Below are 26,539 nucleotides of genomic sequence, written 5' to 3' on the forward strand. Positions count from 1 at the left end.
TATCACTCAATGAAATAAAACCTCATAACTGTTAAATTTCTCAATTTTCAACCAATCACTAAGAAAACACACAAAACCCTTCGATACCCCCACAACACTTCTATTCAATAGCATTCGCCATCAGATTTCAGTCTTTCACAAACTAATTCCGTTGATTTATAGTGAACGATTAGGTTAGTGTTTGTAAAGAAGATAATCAATCAACAATGATTTTATAAATAAGAAAACAGATTTTCAAACGTTGTTCCGATGCAATTATAAGCGGGATCCTCAAACGATGACAACAAAGATTTTTCAGTATTACCAATTTAATCATTTGTGAAAAAGTTATAAGTAAATATGAATTATTATATACGTAAGAAAAATTATAAGAAAATATGAATTACTATATATGTAAGAAAAAATAAATATAAACAAACATATTATTAATAAAAAAATATCTTTTCATTCAAAACATTAAAAAATACATAAATAATAAATATGATAAAAGTAAGTAATTTTCAAATGCTAACAACAATCCCATACAAAACTACTATAAGTACAAAAACTAATGTTAAACACCAACACATGTAAGTCTAAACAACCCACAACAACAAGCTCACAAAAACATACGAACAACCCACAAACTAAAAACTCCAACTAAAACATGCTCATCTCAATTCAAATACCCTAGCTATAAACTTCAACTACAACTAACTATAAACATATTAAATACAACTAAAAGAGCCCAAACGTTAAAAAATGTAATTAATGTAAGAAACAAATATATATATATATATATATATAACCAAAACTCGATTGAAAATCAACAAATAATTAAAAAAAGTATAATTGTAAAATGATTAAAAGCAAAAATCTAAATAACCCGCGTACTACGCAGGCTAAAAGCTAGTTTTATATATATGGTAATACGGATATGTATGTATAACTTAATCATGCCCATCTCATCTCAAAAAAAGTTAAGGAATCTCATACCCTAGTATACATCATGTTTCGGGATTCAAGTTTTATTATCCTAACTTGGCACATCTCTCACCCCATATATGGCACAACCACCGTGTCAAGCCCGATCCCCGACGACACATAAATTAAAAAAAATTATATAGAAGTTATGTGTATATAAGAGTGTGGATTTATATAAAGGGCCTAAAAATTATCCAAAACTCCAAACATAAACAAAATAAGGGACATAGGCCCTTCTAAGTTATAATATTAGTGATAGTTAACCCAACCAGTTTGTTTAACTGATAAGTTGAGCTTATGTCCTAACGGTTCTAATCAATTGATAAATAATTTGGTCCAACAATTTGCAACATAAGTGATCGTATCAATTGTGAAAAATCGATCAACGACTTTACTTTGAAGAATGTTAGGAGCGCCTCCCGATTCGTTTTAATTTTAACTTTGTTTTGTTTTATTTTTATTTGTGCGGGTTAATGCTTCAATAACTTCATTTTATTTATTGTTATTACAATTATCGTCAGTCTTTTGAAAAAAAGAATTATACAAAACCTAGTTTCTATATTCATCATAAACAATCGAAATCTCATAAATGAACCTGATCCTAATATCCTGTTTGTTAACACCTTTGTTCGCAGGTCAGAAAAATTTATTTACTTTTGTGTAATTTATTTTTTTAATAAGCATATTGGTCCTTGAAGTATTGCTTAATTTACACGTTTACTTTTAAGTTTTATTATATTATTTTTTAATTAAGACCAGATCCTTATAGAAAAAAAGTGCCCTCTTTATGATTTCATGTTAATAAAAAGGGTTGAGCACGACACATAGTCCCCGTGACACGTTTTATGATTTAAAAGAAAGTGTAATGATAAAAACAGAGTAAATTGTTAATGGTTGAGTGAGTATGCAACGATAGATACAAGTAGTGTTGATCATAATTAGTGGGAAATTAAATGGTGGAGTTGGTTTTTGTTTCTAAACCAAACCGGCTGGCATCATGTCATTGGATTCTATATATTGGAACATATCAATTGTTTATGTTATTGGTATGAAAATATCTCTCTCGCCATTTTCATGGTTTCTAGAAAGTTAGTGGATATTTATGAGATGTTAAAAAGAACTTGATTAAGTTTACTTAGGTTAATTTGTTTATTTATATTAACGACGTATGAAAATATCCCTAATGCGCGATTGAGTCTTTCAGAGATAAAATGTTAACTGTTTAAGTGTTTATAATGATTTTAATATTCACATGAACACCATCAAGAAGAAATCATCATTGTGGGACCTCCCCCCCCCCCCCCCCCAAGTCTGGTTTCAAACATAAGAGTATGAGACCTTAAAACCTCAAGTCTTAATCATCACCCTGATGTTATTAGACCAGAATTAGTAGTTATTTTTTTAGTTTAATAGAAATCAAACTCCGTTGGTTTCCAACATTGTATTTGAATATTAAAATCGTTGTTTTATTAGTTATTTTACAAACTGAGTTCAAACTTGACTTGTTTTATTTGTGTTATTATTTTCATTATAGTTATATGCATATAAATTAACTATTTTTGGATTTGTGGATGTATCATGTATTTATGGACTTGGAGGACCAATTTGACCTTTAGAGCATTCATATTCATATTAAAGCTTTAATTTCCGTCTTTACAATTTAACAAGAAATATATATTTTTATTGTTATTTTTTTCTTAAAATATAAAACTCTCATTTATAACTCTCCTATCTCTATCTTATTTATAAATACTTATTTGATTATATTTTCTCGTTTTTATACACTCACAACAAAACATAAAGTGTTGAATATCAGCATCTAAACCATATAGAGACGTAATTTATTTTTTTGTTTTATAACTTTTATCTATTATAGAGAATCAAATGTAGTGGTTTCTTGTTATTTCCTCTAGTTTTTTTCTCTCTATGTTATATAGAAAGTATGGATATATAGGCTTTAATCTAAATGCTCTTAGTGAAACTTTACATCTCTCGATGCTTATCTTTCTTGCCTTTGGAAGAAATAGAAACACAAACCTTATGTTTTAGCGTGTATATGAAACCGTTTCAAGCAAATTCAAGCTGAATTTGGGGAAAATGAAGTTAAAATGAATGTTTGAAGTTTGGTTTCTTCTTGTAACTAATTAAAATTGAAAAACATTCTCATACTCTCTTGTTTCGAAAGGTGTTGTAGAAGTAGATTTTGAAGATTCTAGAGAGTGGGTAGAGGTGAATGTCAGTGAGGATGAGATAGAGAGATTGGAGGTATTTGGTGGTGACACATTTGGAAAGGATTGAGAGGATGTTGAAGAGGATTGTGCGGAAATTTGAACAAGTGGTACGGTGATGTTGGAGAAATGAAGTGTGTATGAATATTGAATTGGTTTCATGTTGGACTAAGAAGAGGAATGTGGATTGGGTTGACGAAATGAAAGTTATCCTCAATGAATCGAACTTGTCTAGCAATGTATAGACGATTTCTTTTAGGATCAAAACATCTACAGCGATGGTATGATGGACTACATATCCGAGGAAAATGCAAAATGTGGAACGGAAATCCATCTTGTGACGATTGTAAAGTCAAAGACGGGGGAAACATTGAGTGGATTTGTTAAAATCCACGTGAATCGTCATACACTCTCGTATTTGTGCGGTTGTGTCTCTCTTAACTACACTTTCTTTACGTTTTTATATTGTAATTTCCTTTTGAGTTGTTAAAATTATTGTTACCTTATCACCTTTGCAATTAGATATTTACGTCTATGTAGGTGGGTGTCAGCCATCACAAGGAAATAAGCCTAGAACCTACATCATAATCATATAGATAAACCATAATAAGACCCTCCGATGTGGGCTGTAAAGGGGCGATTTGGGGATGGAACACCGCCGAGGGGCATCTTGGCCACGTAAGGAACATGGCATCGAATTCCCTCTCCATAACGCATGTTTGTGATTTAAAGCCCCTTTACCGCCACTATTATATATGTACACTAGGTTAGTTACCCGTGTACTAGACGGGTTAGAATAAGAATTTTTTTAAATAATAACATAATGTGAAATACAAAAAAAATGTATCACATTGATGTGCTAAAATTAGTTATAAAATAAATAACTAAAATTATACTAATCTAGACACTAACTAATACTCTAGACCCTTAAACTTAACTTAAACTACCAACCGGCAAGTGAACAGGTCGACTCTAGTACAGCTAAGTAAGTCCAGATATCGAACCCACAAGACTTTTTAAATTACGAAATTAGCAAATTAGACTCAACTACAATACACGACTATTTATTAATAATATTTGAGGGGGAATTTAGTACTATTAATTAAAACTAATAATTAACTAAAAATTAGTTAACTATTAAACTAATATTAAACTAATTAAAACCCTAAACCTAATTAATATAATAATAAAACATAATCATTACCTTAAACTTAAATAATTAATTAAACTTAACCTAATTTAATTTATCAAATAAACAATTTAGAAAACTTGGATTAATTCAGATGATGAAGATAACTACCCAGGCCAGAATCCCCAAAGTTACGGTTATTAATTAAATGGAAAACTCACGTTATGGAACTGGGATCATAAAATAGACCCTTGACAGAAAACCCGAACAGGACTGTTGAACTTCAAGAAGACGCCTATGGATTTCTAACAAGTTTTAAAACTCACCAGTTTTATATTAAACTTCCTTACGGTTATTTAATCGCTTATGTCTAAGTATCTTTTATGATGAAAACCTACCTTACAGCGCGGAATTCAAAGATAGCAAAGCAGACTCAATTAACTTAACAGACTAAGCTGACTATCAAACCTAGACGGACTCCTTACGAAGAACTAAATCTAGCAATCCCGACAAGCAAAGATCTATCAACAACCTATCATCTTACAGCTTTCTAGGCTGGCAGTTCACTTTTATCTATTTACTTGATTTTATTGTTTCTATGATTTTAATGCATATTAATCACAAACTAGTCAAGAACACACAGTAAATGACCTAACAAAACCCTATCTTATGAAACAATCAATAACAGCAATGTGAAACAATAAATTCAAGTAAACAAAACCAAGCAATCATACGCATCAATCAAATCAAACTCAACCGTTTACTTAGAACATAAATTCCATAACGAAACGAAATCCAAACAAATAGCAAACCGAACTAAGGTTCATCACGACCTAGGTAGCTTATAAAGTTTAGCCTTGCATCATATAGTCTAAATCAAACAAAACAATTAAAACTGAAAACATGGTGAAATAATAAAGAACGAAAGATTAAAGGCGATAAAACCCGTATTCTTCGAACGTGAACGTGTAGCTCTTCACCGGCTGTCTTCTTGCCTTCAAAATCACCGCAAAGCTCGAAAATATGCTCCAGTAACTCTCCAAAATCGGCTAGGGGCTTTCAGGTTATGTCAGGTTTAAGTTAAATGTGTTTAAATAACCAAAACAAGCCCGTCATTAAGCGAAAACGAAATTAATTAAGCCCAGTGTTGCCTAAGCGCCGCGCGGAGGGCATTTGGCCTTCCCCCTTCGCGTGGCGCGGCGTACTTTTTCATGGGGGCGGTCAGACCGGCCCGGTCTGACCGGTTCTCTGTTCTGACTCTTCCTGACGCGTTCCGGATCTCCGTTTCAGCTCGTTTTAGCTCGTTTTTCGCCCTTTTTAATCACAATCAACTCCCGGAACCTACGAAACACAAAAACGTTAGTAGTATACAAATCTTGACTAAAAACGAACAAAAACTATTAAAATATTAATTAAAATATACACGGGAAAACATAAATATTTAGCATTATATCACACATATATAAAGATATATTATACGGTAAAAAAATTACAGATTACACAATTTGAAAATAAAAAGTTGTTAGAAAATTCATAAATAATAAATTATTTCTTTGTTATTTTCTATATGAATACTTAGTTGTAAATGACTATTTTCAAAAACCAACTCTGGGACCAAAACTCATTTTAATATTAAACTATTTCGACATGAACAATGTTTGATATTTTATTGGTTAAAGAAACCCACCCGTTTCGTATTGGTTACTTATAAAAATCTAATATTAATAACTAACGATATATATTTTATATTACATAAATTAACATATTTACGATGATATTAATTCTTTTAAATTAGGATGGAATTATTAAAAATTAAAAATGAAATACTCCCTCCGTCCCTTTGAAAGTGTCCGCATTTCCTTTTTAGTTTATCCCATTACAAATGTCCACTTTCAAAATTTATTAACTAATTTTCAAGTTTACCCTTACACAAATCAATTATTCAAACTTTCTTAAATTTTGTCTTTTAATATATACTAAGGACATTATAGTCATTTGTTAATCAAAAAGTGCAATAATTCAAACTTTCTTAAACTTTGTGTTTTTTAAATTATGACACTTGTAAAGGGACGGAGAGAGTATTAAAAAGAGAAATGCATTTAATATGAGAGAGATGAGAGAAAATTTTATAAGAATTAACATAATGATGGCATGTGACATTTAAAAAACTTTATTTATTAAATAGTATATATATATATATATATATATATGTATTTGTGTGTATGAGAGAGAGAGAGAGAGTGAAAAGTAGGGTGGCCCGCCTCCATCCCCGACGTAGCCCCTTTTTCGATTTGTCCATCGCCCCAACCCAATCTCCCCTCCAAGACATTCCTCGGATGTGTTCCATCCCCAAATCGCCCATTTACATCCCACAGCGGAGGGTCTAAACACGCAAGGGATAAAAAAAATAATAATAAAAGGAAAAGTATCTTTGTGTTAGGTGAACATTTTAACGTTAAAAGAGTAATGACTTTTAATGAACAAAGTTGCTAAACTTTTCGTTTTAAATAAATTGATTGAACAACAATATGGATTAAAAATACTACAACCCTAAAAACTAATTTAGCCCTTCTTTTCTCCTCTCCCTAAAATTATACTAAATAAATTAATGCTGTTACTTTCAAAGTTTCACCTTCACTTTTTTTTTATATACATGCAAACGTACACGAGGTTGTATTAGACTCCTTGTAAGTAAATAGAGAAATCACAAACCGTCATAGTTTTGCTTATGATAATTCGATGAAATTTTAGAGAATACGGAGGTTCAATATTTAAGCCATGTACAAACCAAATCCGTAAGGGTCACGTCTCATAGAGAACTTTACTAGGCCAAACACGCGACACACAAAATGGGAAGTCGATGTCATCTAGGTTACTTTAAATAAAAGATGCAACAATATCTTCGTGTCAAAATTATTGTACAATAAAGATGTGCGTACAAGTAGATCTCGATCTCACTTATTGTCGAACATGTACGTAATGAATAACTCTTATCAACAATTTTCTTAACCTAGCTTTTACTTTATTAAAGTTTACATAAATTTCAAGAATTATCTATCTTCTCTTTGTCTATTTACATTTCCTCTAGAAATCAATATAAGGTATAGAAGAAACATTGGCAAAGACCCCATCAAAATCCCATTCTCCTGCCCAATGATTTCCAAAACCAGCCACTTCCTCCACTTTGATATTACCATCACTACCCCCATTAAAATGTTGGTTAACATGTTGTGTTGTGTTGTTATCCAACTTGTTATGGTCAAAAGAAGCATTAGCATTCTCTTCAATAACCCTATTGCCCACTGCAGGGTTATTAATGTCATTTCCCATGCCAAACATGTAGGGTACCTCAAGAACATCCCCATATCCACCTTGTTCTAAGCAAGAGGAAATGTTGGAAAATTGTTGTCCACCAATTGAGTCAAAATTGGTTTTATCAAGAACTAATGGTGGTAAATGGCCAAATAGGTCTTGGCCATTCATGAACATAAGGTTATTATGTACCGATGAAGAAGTAGTTGTCGGTGATGTCAAACTCGAGTCCATGCCATTATTCATAATCTCGTGATCATGAATTGACATGAACATACCAAGTTCTCCACTTATATCTCTACTAGCATCTATAGACATGTCGCCGATACTATCATTTTGGGAGATGGTAGACACGTCCGTTTTGTTTGTTTTCAACCTTTTCTTTATGGTCGAGTTCCAAAAATTCTTGATCTCATTATCCGTTCTTCCTGGAAGACGAGCCGCTATTTGTGACCACCTGAATTTAATTAATTAATTTCGTATATTAGTAGACACAAAACTTGAGAGAATATATATAAGGTTTATTGTATCTTTAATTTATACTGTAACTAGAATATATGTTTTGATTACTTTTCCTTAATGATTCTCATTGTACATTAGTAAACACAAAAACAAGATATATGAAAGGGGAACATATGATTATTGCATATGTATCCAAATATATATCAAGAGACTTTCTTTTTCAAAATCAATATTATGTGTGTACCTATTGCCAAGAACCGAATGCAAATGAATAATAAGGTCTTGTTCCTGGGGAGAAAACGCTCCCCGCTTAAGATCAGGTCTCAAGTAATTGATCCAACGAAGGCGGCAACTCTTTCCACACCTTTGAAGGCCGGCATTCCTGGCTATATCGGTCCAACAACCGTGCCCGTTCCTCAGCATATAATTCATCAACTTTTCATCTTCTTCAGGTGACCACAAACCCTTTCTAGTCTTCATGGTTGTTCCCTTGCTAACCACATTATTATTGCACCCTTTTTCTCTTTCAGATTGGTCTGGCTTTCTCATTGTCAGAAAAGATATTAGAATTTAGATCAAGGCAAAGTTTCTCTTTTGGGAGATTGGCTTTGGTTTAGATTAGATATTAGATATTATATATATGTACTTATATATACATTATACATATACATGTAGCATGAATTCTATGAAGAGAGAGAGAGGTAGAGAAGGAGATGAGAGAGAAAAGGTGACGGTTGGTGTTCTTGTCTTTGACTCAAACTAGTCTTTTTCGATGCATTATTCTTCACTCACAAGGTAATCATCATACCTGTATGAGAATTTATACATACCATTTTGCTTCCACTTCACATAATGATCTCTCTCTCTTCTTTTATTATATCTCCTTCTGTATTATAACAAATAAATACAATAATACAAATTTATATGTTTTTATGCGTATTCAATACACATGCCTATAAGGTTGTAAATTGAATCTTAACTTATCACTTTAAAAGATTTACCTATTGTTAGATGTCAAATTATGTTTAATTAACCTTTAGAGTATAACCGACTTTATATTACTCCCTCCGTCCCAGTCAAAGTGTCTTAGTTTGAAAAACACAAAGTTTAAGGTAGATTAAATTATTGTTATTTTTTGTTTGCTAAATGACAATAATGCCTTTGGAAATTGGATCCATCAATATTGTTTATTAATGTTAGAACTTGGAAATTGACTAATAAATTTTGAAAGTGGACATTTGTAATGAGACAAATAAAAAATGAAATGTTGACACTTTTAATGAGACATAGAGAGTATTAAAATTTCCAACGCGCTTAACTATCGTTTTGAAGTCTATTATAATTTCTTTATACATGAGTACAAAAGCGAGCCATAGTGAATGACCATATTCCAATTCAGATGACCGGAACTTCTACTTAAAGCAATAAAATGCTTAAATGAAATTCTAGTATTTCGAAAAGAATATCATTAAAGAAGAAATTTTTTAGTGAACGTCTTAATTCATATTTAATTTGATTACTTTCTCGTGTTTTATCATCTTCTATTCATTTTTTTCGACCTTTTCGGAGTGCATTCTTCGAGAAAATATCCACATATCTTTCCGACTAAGAAATGTGAAACCCTTCTCTTACATGAATCCAATTTGCATTATTTTAATTTTATTTCTAAGATAGATAAAAAATAAATTCGTTATTTATAAATTATAAAGTTAGGTTGTAGGACCAGAGGACAGTCCGTTTTCTACTCTAACCTATGGATCATCAACACATATCTCAAGCTCATTAGCCTTTGGACAATTGGGAGACCCCACTAACATTACTTTGATCTTCAACATTGCCATAGAGAGAAGCCATCGTCTCTTCTTGCTTCTGCACACGTGTAATATTTGGAGGATTCAAGAAGCTAGCTTAATTAATTTGTATAACTAATTAAAATGCCATATATTACAAAATGCAAGGTTTATTAATATTATTGTTTTTATGGAAGTGGTTGGAGATTATGAGACAAGAAATGGGACAGTATCAAGATCATAATTAAGCATGTCTTAGTTTTGAGGTAATCCACTTCCTAAGCAAATTAACTGTCGCCAACTAATTCTCTTTCTCAAATTACAATATTTACATATTAAGACCATCCGTAGTGGGGGCTTTATGGGTTATAAAGCCTGGGAACACCGCCCCCAGGCTTTATGGAGGCGTTTTGGTTAACTTTTTTTGGATGACGTTTTGTAGATAACGCAGGTGGAAGGCACAAGAATTAAAAAAAAAACAAATAAACAAAGTTATGGAAAGTTATGGAGACTTTATGATTACACCATGTTTTTGTAAAAAACCATAACTCTGACTGGACGCCACGTGACGCATAACACCAAGGGTGAGACTTTATGACTACATATGGTATAAAAAGAATAATCATATATATCTACTAGCTTTTTATGAAAAAGCAAGAAAAATTTATATCACCAACCTCCAAAATGAAGACACCATTGCAAACGAAAGGTATATCAAGCTGCCTCCTTTGTTTTTATGATCCGACACTTTCTTCCATTTGATCTATCTAAGACTTGTTTAGTTGTCCGAGACATGCCGAATATAGTATCCCATGTAAAAAATGCGTGTTCGTTCATTATAGACAAATAACTATATACTATTATATAACACTATTAGGCAAATTAGATTTTAATAATCCATACTATCAATTTGACCACAGACAGTTCTAACTTTCACTTTAATTGTCAAGGGCAACAAATAGCATAGTCATCTTAGAGTTTACATTTAATTTCGACTCGATTTCACTCAAAATGATGATTATGAACCAAACGAAGAAACGCGCAAGAGAATCGAATGGAACTTATGTCTAAATATGAAAATTTATGATGATTATTAGTGGCTAAATTGCTCTTAGAAACAAAAGTGAAAGTTATATTAGTAGCCACATTGTCTTTATGGATTATTATGATCGGTCACTAAACCATATATAGTTTAGATTATTAAAATCCAGTTTCCATAACTATTAACTTATTCTTGATGTCAGCTTCCTTCTTAACGAGCTGAGAATTGTTAAAAAAGCAGCTAGAATGCTATGAGAATTTCGATAAGAAGGTCTACAAATTGTAAAGTGGTTTATAAACAAGGAGGGATAGGCCTGCTTGCCTAGCTATCACCTTCGGACACGAATGCCAAAAACTCTATTTCCTGTTTCATTAATTTCTTTTGTAATATTAGTCTTTATGGTCTAATAAACAATAATGGTTTTAACTAAAGAAATGCGGAGTTACTTTGACATTTCTCACATATGTTGAACTGGTCGAGATCTTCAGTATTTAATGTTCACACACATACAGACTTTTCAAGAATTGTCTTCAGGAACTCGTATTCTCGTAGACTGAAATTCACTTGTCATACGCACCTCTGCATCATTTATGTGGTCAGTGATGTTGCTAAAACGTGCTCCAACATTCATTGAGAAGCTTACGGATCGACTGTTAAAGTTCATCATCTCCGTGGTTATGGCGTTGAGACGACCATTCAAATCCTCCACACGGCGGCGAATGATCTGAACTTGTCTTAGGATATCGTTCAAATCATTCTCACTCTCGGAGTAAATCAGCCAACTCTCAAGATCCGCAAGCCAGTCCCTTATATCATCGAATTCAGTTCTTACATCAGCTGCTAATCCTCCAGTGCGGTGATTGATATTATGTAAAAGGCTGGAGAGGCTGGAGATACCGCCGGTTAATTCAGATCGTAACGAAGCTACTACATCAGGATGTACAATGAATCCGTGTCCATGCGTGAAGCCTCCTGTAGCAGCAATGGCCGCTGCTGGTGGTGGTACGGGATCGATATTGATGAACGTCTGGTGGTAATTAGCAAATGGACTGCGCCTAACCACTCCTCCGGCGGCGTCTCCGGCTAGCGGAACCAGCTCATGAAGGTCGTGAGGAAGTTTCGAAGGTAGATAATTAGGGCCATCTTTGTGACTTGTGAGTGAGTTGTGAATGGGGAATAGAAAACGGTTACTCAATAGTTATACAATAAAATGACGAGCTTGCTAAATGAATTCTGTTACTTTGGCCAACTGAACTTATTTTTGAGGGTGACATGAAATAAAAATTAAGCAGAAAAAGAGTGATAATGATAGCATTTATCATTTAATTAATTTGAGGACGCCATGTTACTTGACGACGCTGAATCATGTACATACTTCTTTCAAGCCTATCCAGCGTTGTTGCATTCAACCGAAATTTAGCTGCCATTCGCGCGCGCCTCTGCATGATTTATGTGGTTACCGATTTTGTTGAAACCAAGGGCGCAACTTCTTGGGGACCATGGTGGCCCGATCACTGCCGTTTTTTGGTTAATAGGGTAAATTTTGCGATTTTCCCAAAAAATTGTATATGTATTAAGCACAGCCACCCCTGATGTATTTTTCCAAAAAGATAACGGTCACCACTAATTGTTTTTAATATATAATACCCATCGTAATGAAACCTCGCAGTTTTATAAATAAAAGTTATAAAATAGTAGTTGAATAGTAAAAACTTTGTTTTAATAAAACTCAGAATTGAAAGGGCTATTTGATCCGACCCGAACCAAACCGAATCACTGACACAAACTGAATCGTCGACCAAAAATTTTTTGGGTTGGTGACTTCGGTCACCCCCTTGACTAAGTCTGAGCTTCGGCACTGGTTGAAAGCTACTCATCCATTGAGAATCGTACGGAGCGATCGTTAAAGTTCCTTATCTTGGTGGCTATGGTGTTGAGACGACCTTTCATGAGTTTTCTTTTTTTCTTGCATAACAGATGTAAGGGAATGTAAGATTCAAATTATTAGGAATGTCCAAGTTGTTATTAGTAACGACAACTTCTGCCATGTTTTGTCAAGTTGCCATTAGTAAAGGAAATTTCTACTAAGTTTCCATTAGCAATGGAAATTTCTAACAAGTTGACGTTAGCAATGAAAATTTATGACAAGTTACCGTTACTAGTTGTAATTTTTGCCAAGTTGTCGTTCGTAATGCCAATTTATAAAGAAAAAAAAACAACTATCACATAACTTCTTTCTTTTTAACTCACGAATAGGATAGTTGAACAATGAGTAGAATGGGAAAAATAAATGCATTCACGACAATGACTCACAAAAACCATCTAATTAAAGAAAGTTATGAAGTATTAGTTGGATGGTGGGTTTTTGAAATACTCGCCCCTTCCTAACGTGCTTTTATATATATATATTTGTGGTGGGGGACCATATTTCAACAACTCACCAACCAATTATAATTATACGGTTTCTTGTGAGTCATTTATTTTTCATGACCGCTTTTACTTGTTTTTATTTAAACAATTTAATCATGCATTATTTGTCATTTATCTACCCATTTAACTCGTTTGTTCAACTTCCCTACCTGTGAGTTAAAAAAGAAAGAAGTGATGTGATGGTTTTTCAGAAATAGCCATTACTAACTTGGCAAAATTGCCATTACTAAGAGCATTCTCAGCCCATTCCCTACCATATATATATATATATATGTATGATAAGTATCCTAAGAGAATCCTTTGCAAATTGAGAACTTTGAGAACCATTTTGGACCACTAAAAACACCTTTAAAAAAATTATTTAAAAAATCATAAAACAAAAAAGAACAAAAATTTTTAAAAAGTAAAAAAACAAAATTCTTATATTTCATTCCAGTTTCATTAAAAAATAAAAAAATAATAAAAAAAAGTCGTATTATACACATATGTATAATTTTATTTAATCTTTAGTTACGTAATATACACATATATACAATATCATTTATCTTAAATTACACACATGTGTATAAAAAACATGTAAATGTACATATATGTATATATTATACATATGTGTATATAATTGAGCTAAACCGAGTTTTTTTTATTTTTATTTTATTATTTTTTATTTTTTTATGAAACCGGGATGTTAAAATAAGAATTTTGGTTTTTTTATTTTTTTCATTTTTGTGTTTTTTTTTATTTTATGATTTTTTTTATTTTTGGTTTTTTGTGGTCCAAAATGGTTCTCAAAGTTCTCAATTTTAAAAAGGTTCTCTCATGATCTTGATCATATATATATATATCATATAATTACACTAAAAATCACTGCATTTTCTTTCTACTGTTTAATTAAATAATACATTTTATACATTTATCATTATATATTCTCTCTCTGCTACTCACAACCACTTTAAAAAAATATTAAAAAATTATACGGTATATACAATGAATCCCCAAATTTAACTTTCTCATATAACATTCTCTCTCATCTACTAACAACCACTCATAACCATACCATGTAATTTACAAATCACTCTCACATTATTTTAGGGAACGGATTAAGAATGCTCTAATGCAACTTGTCGTAAATTTCTATTTCTAACGGCAATTTGTTAGAAATTTTCATTCTTAATGGCAACTTAGCAAAATTTTCTGTTACTAATGGCAACTTGACAAAAACATGAAAGAAATCGTCATTACTAACGGCGAATTGTACATTCCCAATAATCTAAATCTTACATTCCCTAACATACACTAACCAAACGTATGGGGTTCCTTCAAGTTCCTACTACAAACAGAGATATAATTGTTTTTTAAAACTTTCCAACCCCAGCTTTAGTTGTGAAAAGGGCTTCTCAACTAGCCTTAGTTCTAATTAAAAATCGACCGTTCATGATGTACATAGAAATATATATCTTTTCGGCATCAAATAATCTCTAAAAACTGTAATTTCTATCTAATAGCATAGCATAAAAGACTACTTATCATAATAAAACATAATTTCAGGTGAAACCAAGCCCCAAACAAAGAAACAAGCAAAAAAACGAAGAAAAACAGAAGAAAACACAAGAAAACAAAGAAACACGCCCCCATGCCTCAAGAAACACGCCCCCATGCTTTTGGAACAAGAAAAGACAAAATCTGGAAAGAAAAGCACGGGGCCGTGCTCATCATGCACGGGGCCGTGGACGAGAATGCAGAAAAGACAAAGAATAATTGAGCACATGTCACTAAAAAAACACGGGGCTGTACCTGCCAACCACGGGGCCGTTGCCAGCTCACAGAAAAGACAAAACAAATCTGGCACATGTCATAAAGAAGCACGGGGGCGTGCTCATCATGCACAGGGCCGTGCCTCATCATCCAGATTGCCTATAAATAGTGGCTCATGTTGCACTCATTTGGTGTGCCTTGAAAAGAATTCTCTCCGGTTTTCATTTATAAGAACACACACTAACACTCACTTTGAAGATCTAGTGAAGAGTTTGAAGGTTTGGAGGTCATCACCACTAATCATCATCATCAACCATCATTACCATCATTAAGAAGAAAGATTCATCTACATTTGGTTAGATTGTTTCAAGTTTAATCATGTATTTGTTATTATCAATCATCTTAATGTTCATCATTATGCTCATTATGAGCTAAACTCCTTTTACCATCTAAAATCTATGAAGAAGCTTTGTTTTACTTGATAATTAATCCAGACATGTGATGTAGTCTAGTAAAGTACAGGGTTATATTACAATTATCTTTTGATGAGAAATGTTTCACCATCTTAAATCACTAATTCAAAGTTGGTGGTTGTCAATCTCATTGGCAATCGTTCATGATCGATTCATGTTCTTGAAAGATAGAAATACTTTGATACATTATCGAAACATGAATCCTTATATTGTACTTAGAAATGATGAGATATAAGTTATGGTGTATTTTTCTACGCCTTGGTAATCCGAAAATGGCTATGCTTAGGATATCAAATTAGTTAAAGAAACCATATGTTAACGGAATGTGTAATTATAACCTACATAAATCAACCAAGGGGAGGTTGTGTGATAAACTACAACCACCCGAAGTTGTTAGAATTGGTATTCGAGAAATTGAAGTCAATCCTAATCTTTCTACTTTATGAAACTAATTGCCAACTTAAATTGACATTATTGAGATGGTATGACATTAGGAAAGGGTGGACTTTAAAATGCGCATATCATCTCCTTAGTGCCAAAGATGCTCACTTAAGGTTTAAGGAGCTATCTATCATATATTGCTACGGCAAGTTTATCACATTTCTACATATTAATTATCAATACTAAAATGGAGTGGATTCTTGATCTTAGATGGTAACCTTCGCATAATTGAACAACTCGTTTAGAATTTCTTATCTTGGTCACCTATATATTATATATAAGTATTTATATTTTATAAAAAGTTAAAAATTAACCCTAAAATGACTAAAACCTCCGATTAAAGCAAAACAACGATTCATTATTAGAAACCTTTGTATCCACGGATCGATACTTGGTTTTTACCAATACTATTCTACATATACGATAGGTATACTTGCCTATTTTGTGTGTGTTTAGTCTTTGTAGAAATCACTTTTATAAATTTAAAACACGATCTTGTGCAAAAGCAAATCATTCCATCCTTTTATATTTTATACCACACGCACGCACACATCAGTTCATATCTTCCATAAGCCGGCGAATGCTCTGAATTTGTCTTAGGATACTATTCAAATTAGTTTCACTCTAAGAGTCCATCAACCTACACTTAAGATCTGCAGGTCGGGTCCTTATATCGTCGAAATAAGTTCTCACCACAGTCGTGAAGCCTCCACCGCGGTGATGGACGTTCTAGAAAGGCTATCGAGACTGTCATTTAAGTCGGCTCGTAAAGAAGCTGCAACATCGGGATGAATACTAAATGCTTATCCACGAGCAAAACCTCTTGAATCGGTAATGGCTGCCCCGGTACTGGATCAATGTTTATAGATGTCTAGATGTAATCAACATATATAGAGACTGCGCCTAACCACAGGCAGCGTTGGATGCGCCTTTGGCCGGTGGAACATGTTCATGACGGTAGTAATGAAGGCGTGAAGGTAGGTGATAAGCTAGTTGGCCATTCTTTGTGAGTTATGAGTGAGAGTGGAGTTATGAAATGGGAACCAAAAAGTTGTTATTTATAGAATAACGTCACGAACTACCCTGCTAACTAACTGACCTTTGTTAGTCCGATCAAGTGTACATATTTTTAGGGTGCAATAAAATTAAGAGCGGAAAATGAATGATGATCTAATGATAGCATCCTTTTTTGTTTTGTAAGTTTTATAAGTTAATTTTAAGTGTTTACAAAAACATTTAATTAGTTAATAGCAAATCAACTGTTAGTAAATTGTTTACGAGAGCCCCGTAAAAATTTTTAGTAAACTGTTTACGAGATTTAAGAGTTTTCAAAAACTTGATTTTCAGAAAATATGAGTTGTCGGTAATTTTGGTGTTTTCGGTATTATGAGTTCTCGGTTTTATCAGATCTTGAAAATAAGGAGTTCTCGGTAATTTTAGTGTTTTTGGTATTATTAGTTCTTGGTTTATGAGATCTCTAAAAGTTAGGAATTCTCGGTAATTTTAGTGTTTTCGGTATTATTAGTTCTCGGTTTTATGATATCTTAAAAATTATGAGTTCTCGGTGTTATGAGATCTCGTTATGAGTTCAGGGTGTTATGAGATCTCAGAAATTATGAGTGTTAGATGAACACTAAAAAACCTAAAAACTAATTTTAGACGATACGATTTCAATCCAAAATTCTAAGGGATTAACTTTATCTCCAAATTTAGTTATTTTCAAAAAATATAACTTTTATTAATTAATCAGATTTTGAAATCATAATAACTTAAAGATAAATTTCAGCCAAAAATAGGAACAAAACAAATTCTAATATGAATTTTAAACCAAAATACATATTATTATTCAAAAACTATGATAAACACGAAGAACATCCCTGGTAAAAAACACTACCATTCTTAATAGATTTTTAATCATGAAATCTGGTTCAAAGATTTTAAATAAATTATATGAAAACCAATTTTATTGAGTTCAAGAATAATAAAACAAAATTAGGGATTATCAGGTTTTAGTCCATGTCTTCCGGTTTATATCCAGATTTAGGATAAACGTAAATAATTGATTAATCAACATCGCTCTATATCACCTGTTGATCAGTTCACATTAGTAATGGAAAACATTAATAATATTATAAACCTAAAACTAAAACATACTTGTTACAACAAAGAGAGTAGCCACCGCTGATGAGAATGATCTTGATGACATGATAGTCAGCTTGATCGAGTTCTCTTTTAAGATGTATGTTAATGATGGGGATTAGGTTTTGTGAAAACCTAATATTGGGAGAGAGGTACATGAAAATTATTGGGTGTGTGTTTAGGATTATGTTATGATGTTAATTATTCTCTTAATATATTTATAATAATTTATAAATTCTTTTGATCATTGGTATTTAATCCATTCCCCGCCACCTGGTTTTAGTTTCATTTAGTTATCAAAATATTAAAACTATCGTGAAAATGCATAATCTACTAACTAAATTTTACCTTCTTGTGCACCCAACCCCCAAAGTCCAAGGACCTATATGCAAAAATTACCCAAAGATTTTCCCTCCTTCACCCTCTCCCCCTCAACCGTAACCCCCCTTTTCTTGTTCCAAAATTTTCGGCATAATCAACGGAATTGATCATACTAGATCTTTTGCCAACTAAGGCCATGAGGTATACTCTAACTCATCTTAATTTCACATAAGCTTCACATCACTCATTTTTTTCTCTTTCACTCTATGTCATCCAAAAGAAATGGTTTAACCTATTTAACACATGACTAATATAACAACTCAATTAGTCATTAATACATATTGTTCATTTTAACCCGTTAAAAGCATAACCCATGGGCCTTTTTAACACACTTAACACAAGTGGGGAGTAGTTTAATCCATCTTTAAAGTGTCATGTCCTTTAGCCTATGTAGGGGTTAGAGTATACCCCGTGGCCTAACAACGCTTTCACCGACACCCTATTTGTGGAAATTGATTACGAATTGACGGCTAATTCACCAAAACAAGAACCGCGGATTCCTTGACCACGAAACCCTATAAATACACGTATACAATCCAATTAAAAGAGCACACACTATCCTATAATCATCGCAGACCTAAACCCTCTGTCACTTAGAAAGCCTCTCCAATCCAATTCGTGTTCAAGACCGAATTTTTAACCATCTCGTTCTCATTCAATTCGTCATCAAATCTGGTAATTGTAACATGTATTTGATTCGTTTTTAGTCGAGTAATCAAATCCCTCTGTCAATTTCAGTTGACAGAAATTTCAGTTGACAGAGGACAATCGTTTATCAATTGAATCGTTTAGGGTTTATAAAGAAAAACGTGTTCCATCACATAAGCATGGTGTTTTTATACAAAGAAAAAGGTGTTTTATTTCAGTTGACAGAGGACAATATGATGTTTTTATACAAATAATTTTTAAAAAGTCAGATTTTAGAAGCATGGTGTTCCGTCACATAAGTTCAATAATAAGTAACAGCTTTTGTGATCATATTTAATAAAGTATTTATTAAATTTTAGAACAAGATAAATATACCGTTGGTGAGTAAAGAAAATGGTGCACTACATTCTCAAGCTTAACTGTTTTCCTTTTACCGAGTATTTCATTTAAAGTTGCTTTCAATTCTTTTTCCTCCTCAGCAGCAGTGGCTAATAGAATCACAAGATCACAACAAAAATGACGTGTCACATACAGTAATTAACAAGATTAAACTGAGTTAAATCATGATTAAGAGAAGAAAAAGCAAGCTAAAAATAACAAAACAATACGAATTAATGTGTTTTCTTTTTAATTTTCTTTGCCTTCACCTCTGACTTGATCAGACAAATTGTGACATTCGTCAATTTTGGGTCTCGTTTGTATTCGTTTTGGTATTCGTTTATCATGTAAACCGACCCACTTTGTAAACCAAAGCTTATGATATAATCAAAATGATGAATTTTATGTTACAATATTGTTTTACACTTGTTGGGTCTTGAAAACATCATTTTTGGTCCTTAAAACTCCTTAAAAATGACTTAAACCAAACTTTGGGGACTATTATTGTTATTTACTAAAAACTTGTTTGACCATTTCAACCATCACATGCATCTTTATCCTATTTGTATGAACCATACTCTTACCATTATAAAAGCAAGGCTCCATACACCATTTTGGTTGTTCATCTTCTCCAAAATCTCTCTCAAATCCAAGTATTTATCTTCAACATTTTGCTATTTTGACTACTTAAGGTCAAACTAAAAGATAACCTTGTTCTAACTAATTCTTATTACTTGAATATGGTGGTACAACATATATATAATACACACCCCTTGTTACCTTTGGTAGTTGCTTCTCCGACTCTGGTTGTTTAAGTTTCGGACCTCATAAGGCAAGACTTCATGGAGGACTTTGTGTTCTTGATATATATACACACACATAACTTGTTGCACATATTAATCTTGTTTAATTTATGCTTTCTTTTTAGTTTATTTGTCATATTTATGAAGTTCCATGGTGTGGGTTTGTATAGACTAACCTCGGTTTAACCGTAAATAGTCCAAACCGAAACCGAACTTTTACTTACTAGTTTTGTTAAAATAGTTGTTTAATGTTAGATTTGAGTTTAAAAAAAAATTATTTTTACAAGTTCTTTGATATTAAGCATGTGGAATCCATCTATGAACTCGTTGGGAGATGGAAACCGAACCAAACCGAAACTTTTGCTTAAAAGACTTTTTGTTAACTTTTTAGTTGTAAAACTTAAATATTTTTCATTTATAAATTATTATACAAGATCTATGATATTTGGGCATGTGGAGACCATCAAGGAACATATTGTGAGATGGAAACCGAACCAATCTGATTTTTTACTCGCTTAAGACACACAAGTGTGTTTTTAGCTATCAAGACTTGTATATTTCTCAGAAAATAGTTTACAAAATGATTTTAATTATTTTCTTAAGTACTTGGAATTGTTGGATCCAACTTGATCTCATAACATAATTCGGACCGACAAAACAGAACACTCGCTTAACGTACGTTGTTAGTTCTAAAACAATCGAACTACATAATTGGTTAAGTCTTATAAAGTTTTATTGAGTTATCTCATAACATTCATTATTTTGGAAAGTTGACTTTGGGTTTGACCAATTATTTAGACCCGAACCAACAACCCGAACACTCGTTAAAGACCCATTTTAGTATCTTTGTCCCAAAGGAACTTGCATTTAGCATTTTTCTCCCTTATTACTTAACATAGGTTAAGTAAATATTAAGGTTAGATACTTTAACCTGGTTTCGAGTTAACTTACATTTTTAAAGGGTTATTATATAAATTCTTAAATAGTTACATTTTAAACCTTGAACTTTAATTGTTTACTTTTTGCAACAATTATTTTATTTAAAAATCTTCAAGACAACCTTTCTAAATCCAAGACTTTCTTTTATTTAGGCTTCATACGTTAAACTCGTCGTTCCGGCAAATCTCCAAATATTCAATCTTTCAAGTTTATTACTTGAACGTGAGTAACTTCATACTCCGTTTTCTATATTTTGTTTTGGGGGTGACATTTCATCTTATCTAAACTAAATGTTTTATACTTGGGTCTTAAACCACAAACGTTGTTGTATACGTTACTTGAATAATTGCTCGATTTGGTGTTCTATTCTTATTTGCATATGTGTTTAGCGCTTTTGGATGGTGGAACTATAAATCCTAGACCATTTGGCAACCCCTCATGGCAAGGTGTCGTTAACATAATGCAATTAACGATAACTATAAAATCCTAAACTATTTGGCATCCCCTTATAGTTGGGTGTCGCTTACTTGTTAGCGATAACTATTTTATGCAAGTTTATAGTTCTTATTTATTGTTTCGTATACTAGTTTTGTGGCTTTCCATACTATATATCTATTGTTCAAACTTATGAATTGCTCACCAACCTTTGTGTTGACAAACTTTATTTTATGAAATGTTACAGGTTTGCATCTAGGTTGATTTGATGATTGTGGAGGAAACGAACGTCAAGACCTTTAAGTTATTTGCAAAAAATGAACAATATTTGATTTGTTATATTTTGTTTATTGACTATCTCTTAATATTGTTATGTGACATTTTCGTTGTTGTGAAATGAAATGAGTTTGTTAAATATTGTCGCTTAAATTAGTGTCATGCGCTTATGGACAATTGTTGCACCCCGGCATGTTCCGCCGCCTTTTGTCGGGGTGTGACACAAACGGTTGTGAAATCATACAGCCTCATTGAGACCAATACAGAACATAACACTTTGATCAAAAAAATCACATTCAGCAGCATTCACAACTTTCAAGAATTATAAGTTTTATCCTTACGATTTAAAACTCTTAGAATTTATGTTGTTTTTATATACAACTACGCTAAAATGCATGCACACTTTATATTAAAATGTTTAATTTGGTATCAAACTGACAGGATTTTGGGTTTAACGGTCAAACCAACACATGTGGTTAACTTGCAACTTGGTTCAGTTAACATGATGTGAACACCAATACATATATGAACATCTGGTCTCAACCAATAAGTGATTGGTGAAGTTAACGATTATAATAAAGTCGTCAAAAACCACATTCTGCTTCAGTTAACGATTGTAATAGGTGAAGTCGTGAAAAGCATCAAGAAAACCACGATCATAGGTTATAATTTCTTGCTTTACCCATTCTGACCCGGTCCACATTTGCGGGCTAAGAATAAACAAAGATGGTAAGCATTAAGTTAGAAAAGTTAAGGTTCAACGGTTTTTGATGTTATGACTTATGTTAAAGTGTTAAATTGGACTTACAATTACAGTGGTGACAATAGCTTTGACTTCTCCTCGGTGTGCCATGGTAAAATCTGAACATGTATTGGCAATAGTGTCAACATGTCTAAGCCGTCCGCTATCAGCCAAAACAACTAGAATAAATCACATGACAAAATATTTAAAATAGCTATTATTGATTAATAGAACAAGTATGAACTTTATAATCATGCCTAAGAAGTTTTTTTGTGACAAGTGAAAGTTTTTTTTTCCACCCATGCGTCGTTCCATTGTCATTAATCTTGGCGACCAATTAGTGTAATAATTCATTAACCCTGTCTCAAACTTCTTTTGGGGTTGTTTGGTTATACATTTTTGAGTGTGCTTATGTAATTACAAGACCAATAGAACATCAATGTTAAATGACTCAAATTAAGTTTACAAGTAAAGCTAACTCAGTAGAATGGATAGCTTAGATATGATACCATATGTAGTTAAAGGTGCCCAGGCGAGCCAAGGCTCAGCCAAATCACCTTGAGTGCAGCAAGGCGCACAGGTGCACTGAACCAGAGAAAAACCGATATGAACCAGAAATAAAACCGGTCTGAACAGGCCAAAAGTAGTTTCAAATGGTCTAAACCATCCTAAAACAAGTCTAAAATAGCTAAAAATAGCCTAGGATTGACGTGCGTCTTGCTTGACTTGGGAGTGACTTTGAGCCTTTAACTACCTAGATAATACCATTTTGTCAAGCAAAGGCAGTTCGGCAGTTGTTAACCAAACACAGCAGCCTAAATATATAAAAGATTGTGACTACCAAATGATTATGATGATCCAAGTTGATCTAAAATTAGTAATGTAAGTGATATGAACACCACCTAAGATTCAATCTAAGCCAATTGAAGATAAGATTTAGGTTTAATCCCTAGAAGGGCAGAACCACATAAGGTCAGTTGCATACTCTCACAAACATCCTCATTTCTTGTACAATACATTTATGTATGTATAACAAGTAAACATGAAAATGAAGCATATTAATCAAATTAATCAATTCCAAAAATACACTTGAATCAAAAGATTGTTACCCCCAAAGCGCACTAGAAAACAACATCAAATATAACCGGAATACAAAATCTAACATTGCACCCCTGTACCTATATTTTATAAGCTGCCAAATTTAAAAATGTAAACCAGATAGTTAGACGAACATGTTTGCATATGATTTTAATAAATTGATGCAATATTTTCTATCCATTTACTTAGGAACGGATCAAGATGAAGTCAAACAAGGCCAAAATTGAACTATTATGGACATATATTTTTGAAGTCATTTATCATACTAACTTTTTATTCAAAAACAACCGGACAAAAGAGTTTCAAGTAAACCCAAAACAACTTGTTTGAGCGACTCGTTACGCACACATTACATTTTGTTGCCAACAAAATAGCATATTATTTATAATTGTAGCAAACAGAGTTAAAACTTTTGATTCTCTAGGATCATGCTAATGGCTAACACATCCATTGTAATGTTGAAACCTAATTTTATGGAGTTAGTTAATTATTATTATGCCAAATAATAATAATAATAATCAAAATCACTAAGACCATGTGTAGTTATAATGTCCTTCCACTAGGCATTATGCGCCACGTGACGTCCAGTCAGAGTTATGGTTTTTTTACAAAAAGAGAGTGAAGTCATACTTTCCACCCCTCGGCGTTATGCGCCATGTGACGCCCAGTCACTTTTATTTATTTATTTTTTTAGTGCTTCACCTATTTTAGATATTTAATATTATTATTATTATTATTATTATTATTATTATTTTTACAATGGATAAAAATAACCGACCACCTCCAATCTGTACACCATCTCTATTATTTATAACTCCTTCTCCATCTCTATGTCCTTCTCCAATTTGTAACTCCTTCTTCTCTAATCTGTAACTCACCCACCACCTCCACCCTAACAATAAACCGATCATAACATAAACCACCACCACCACCATAACATCATAACAATAAACCACCATCACCACCGATCATAACATAAACCACCACCAACACCGTAACTCACCCACCACCACCGCCGATCATAACAATAAACCGATCTGTAATTCCTTCTCCGATCTGCACCTCCAATCCACTCACCGAATCATCCGGTACCAACGGCTCACGGTCAGATTTGTTTGATATGCGTGCCTAGCTTTTTAAGAGTTTTGTAGAAAACACTGATAAAAAATGCCGACCCAGAACGCCGGAGGGGGCGGTGTGCCCACGGCGTTAGGCCAAAATGCCGGCTTAACGCGGCGACTACTCATGGTCTAAAACTAGAAGCAGAAATTGAAGGATAATAAAAGAGTAAAAGTAATGTGACTGTTTACTATTTAGAAAGAAGAGTAAAAGAGGGAAACCTAATTACTATCTTCAAATTGTGTGAAAAGGAAGGGGAAAAAGAAGGAAAATCGAAAACGAAGCTTGCCTTGCTTGTTGATTGTGATGAATCAGTGGATGAACGGAGGAGAAGTTGAACCCTGGTGAGTTAGGGTTACGCCGTGGGTGGGTGGGTGAAATCGATGGTGGTTGCCGTCGTCGGTCCGATTAGGTGGTTGTGTGGTATGAACCGTGAATTATACACACAATCCTTATTTAAATATTAATAATAATTAATAAATAGTTTAATTAATATGAAAATTTAAGTCTAATAATTATTAACGGTATAAAAAATCAACAAACAATACCCAAAGCTCTTATTCCATATTTATTAAGCACGATGAGCATAATCTATCGACAATTACATGAATGAAAAAACAACTATATGGAACATTAACACTCGAAAACAATCAATTGTTGTTGCTATTGTTGGAGGATGATTCCGACGAATACGATTGAATATTCAAGAAGCGACAGAGGGGAAGGACTATTTTCGTTTTTTCTGCTTGCATCTTTAGCAAATTCCTTAATTGGCAAGGAAGTTCTGCAGCATTTTAGCTTCATTGTTGCGATGACATTCTACTTCCGCGATCTGATCATTGAGTTCGTCCAGAGATACACGCACACGTTCTTCAAAACGGGTGGAGTAGTTGTCCAATCTTCAGTTGCTTTCGGCAAAAATATTGAGAGTGGCAGGTAAGTTCAGTCCGCCCTCCCGATCCATCGGCGTAGGAATTTTGAAAACGGCATTCGTATCCATGTAATATCGGGCTTGGAGAATGGCCTCCGCCGGAAAAGAGCTAGCGGCGTTGCGTGAGGAAGACTCAGGAATAATATCAGTATGCATAGTAGTAGGCGTCTTCGGTGTCACGAAACCGTCACAAACCTCCATGAAAGCTCTGGTCGAAAAATGTTTTCAAGCTGAACATATCCGGCATCACGTGGCATAAAGCTAAAGAAGCTGTAGAGGCGACTGTCGTTCTCCGTCATCTCTACGTACATCTTTTGCAGGCTTTGTATAGCTTCCATGATGTTTAGCACTGTTTCTCTAATGAACTTAGCTTCTTCGTTGAGGCGACTTTCTTCTTCATCGATCCGATTGCTGCATATGTCCAAAGAAACCTTCACTTCCTCTTCAAAACGGCTAGCCTTAGTGTTGAATAATTTTATTGTAACAATCACACTTTAAGAAGCTACAACAACAATCACTAGCAAACCTGATTTTGCAAACTAAGATTTGTCCGCTCAAATACCCATATTAGCCATTGTATCAATTTTAGTTTTTTTATGATATCATATTTTATTATGCATTCCGCCTT

General features: G+C 33.1%; 1 protein-coding gene across 1 annotated transcript; it reads right to left on the bottom strand.

Annotated features, from left to right (window-relative positions):
• Positions 1–7,149: 7,149 nt before the first annotated feature.
• On the bottom strand, positions 7,150–8,643 carry LOC143623188 (transcription factor MYB83-like). The gene is made up of 2 exons (XM_077094152.1): positions 8,339–8,643; positions 7,150–8,089 (listed from the first exon to the last, which is right to left on the bottom strand). Exons 1-2 carry the CDS (start codon positions 8,641–8,643, stop codon positions 7,405–7,407), a joined length of 990 nt encoding a protein of 329 aa, XP_076950267.1. The 3' UTR covers positions 7,150–7,404.
• Positions 8,644–26,539: the final 17,896 nt, after the last annotated feature.

Source organism: Bidens hawaiensis, unplaced genomic scaffold (assembly GCF_021521415.1).
Source record: "Bidens hawaiensis isolate Kalapana, Puna unplaced genomic scaffold, B.hawaiensis_p1.1 tig00003356_1, whole genome shotgun sequence".
Classification (NCBI taxonomy): Eukaryota; Viridiplantae; Streptophyta; class Magnoliopsida; order Asterales; family Asteraceae; genus Bidens; species Bidens hawaiensis.

What these genes read in the sequence shown, in the direction of transcription:
- LOC143623188 (XM_077094152.1), bottom strand. Translation starts at nt 8,643, where the DNA reads ATGAGAAAGCCAGACCAATCTGAAAGAGAAAAAGGGTGCAATAATAAT. An exon ending in CATTCGGTTCTTGGCAATAG is followed by an intron (nt 8,090 to 8,338) that starts GTACACACATAA and finishes AATTAAATTCAG; the next exon opens with GTGGTCACAAATAGCGGCTC.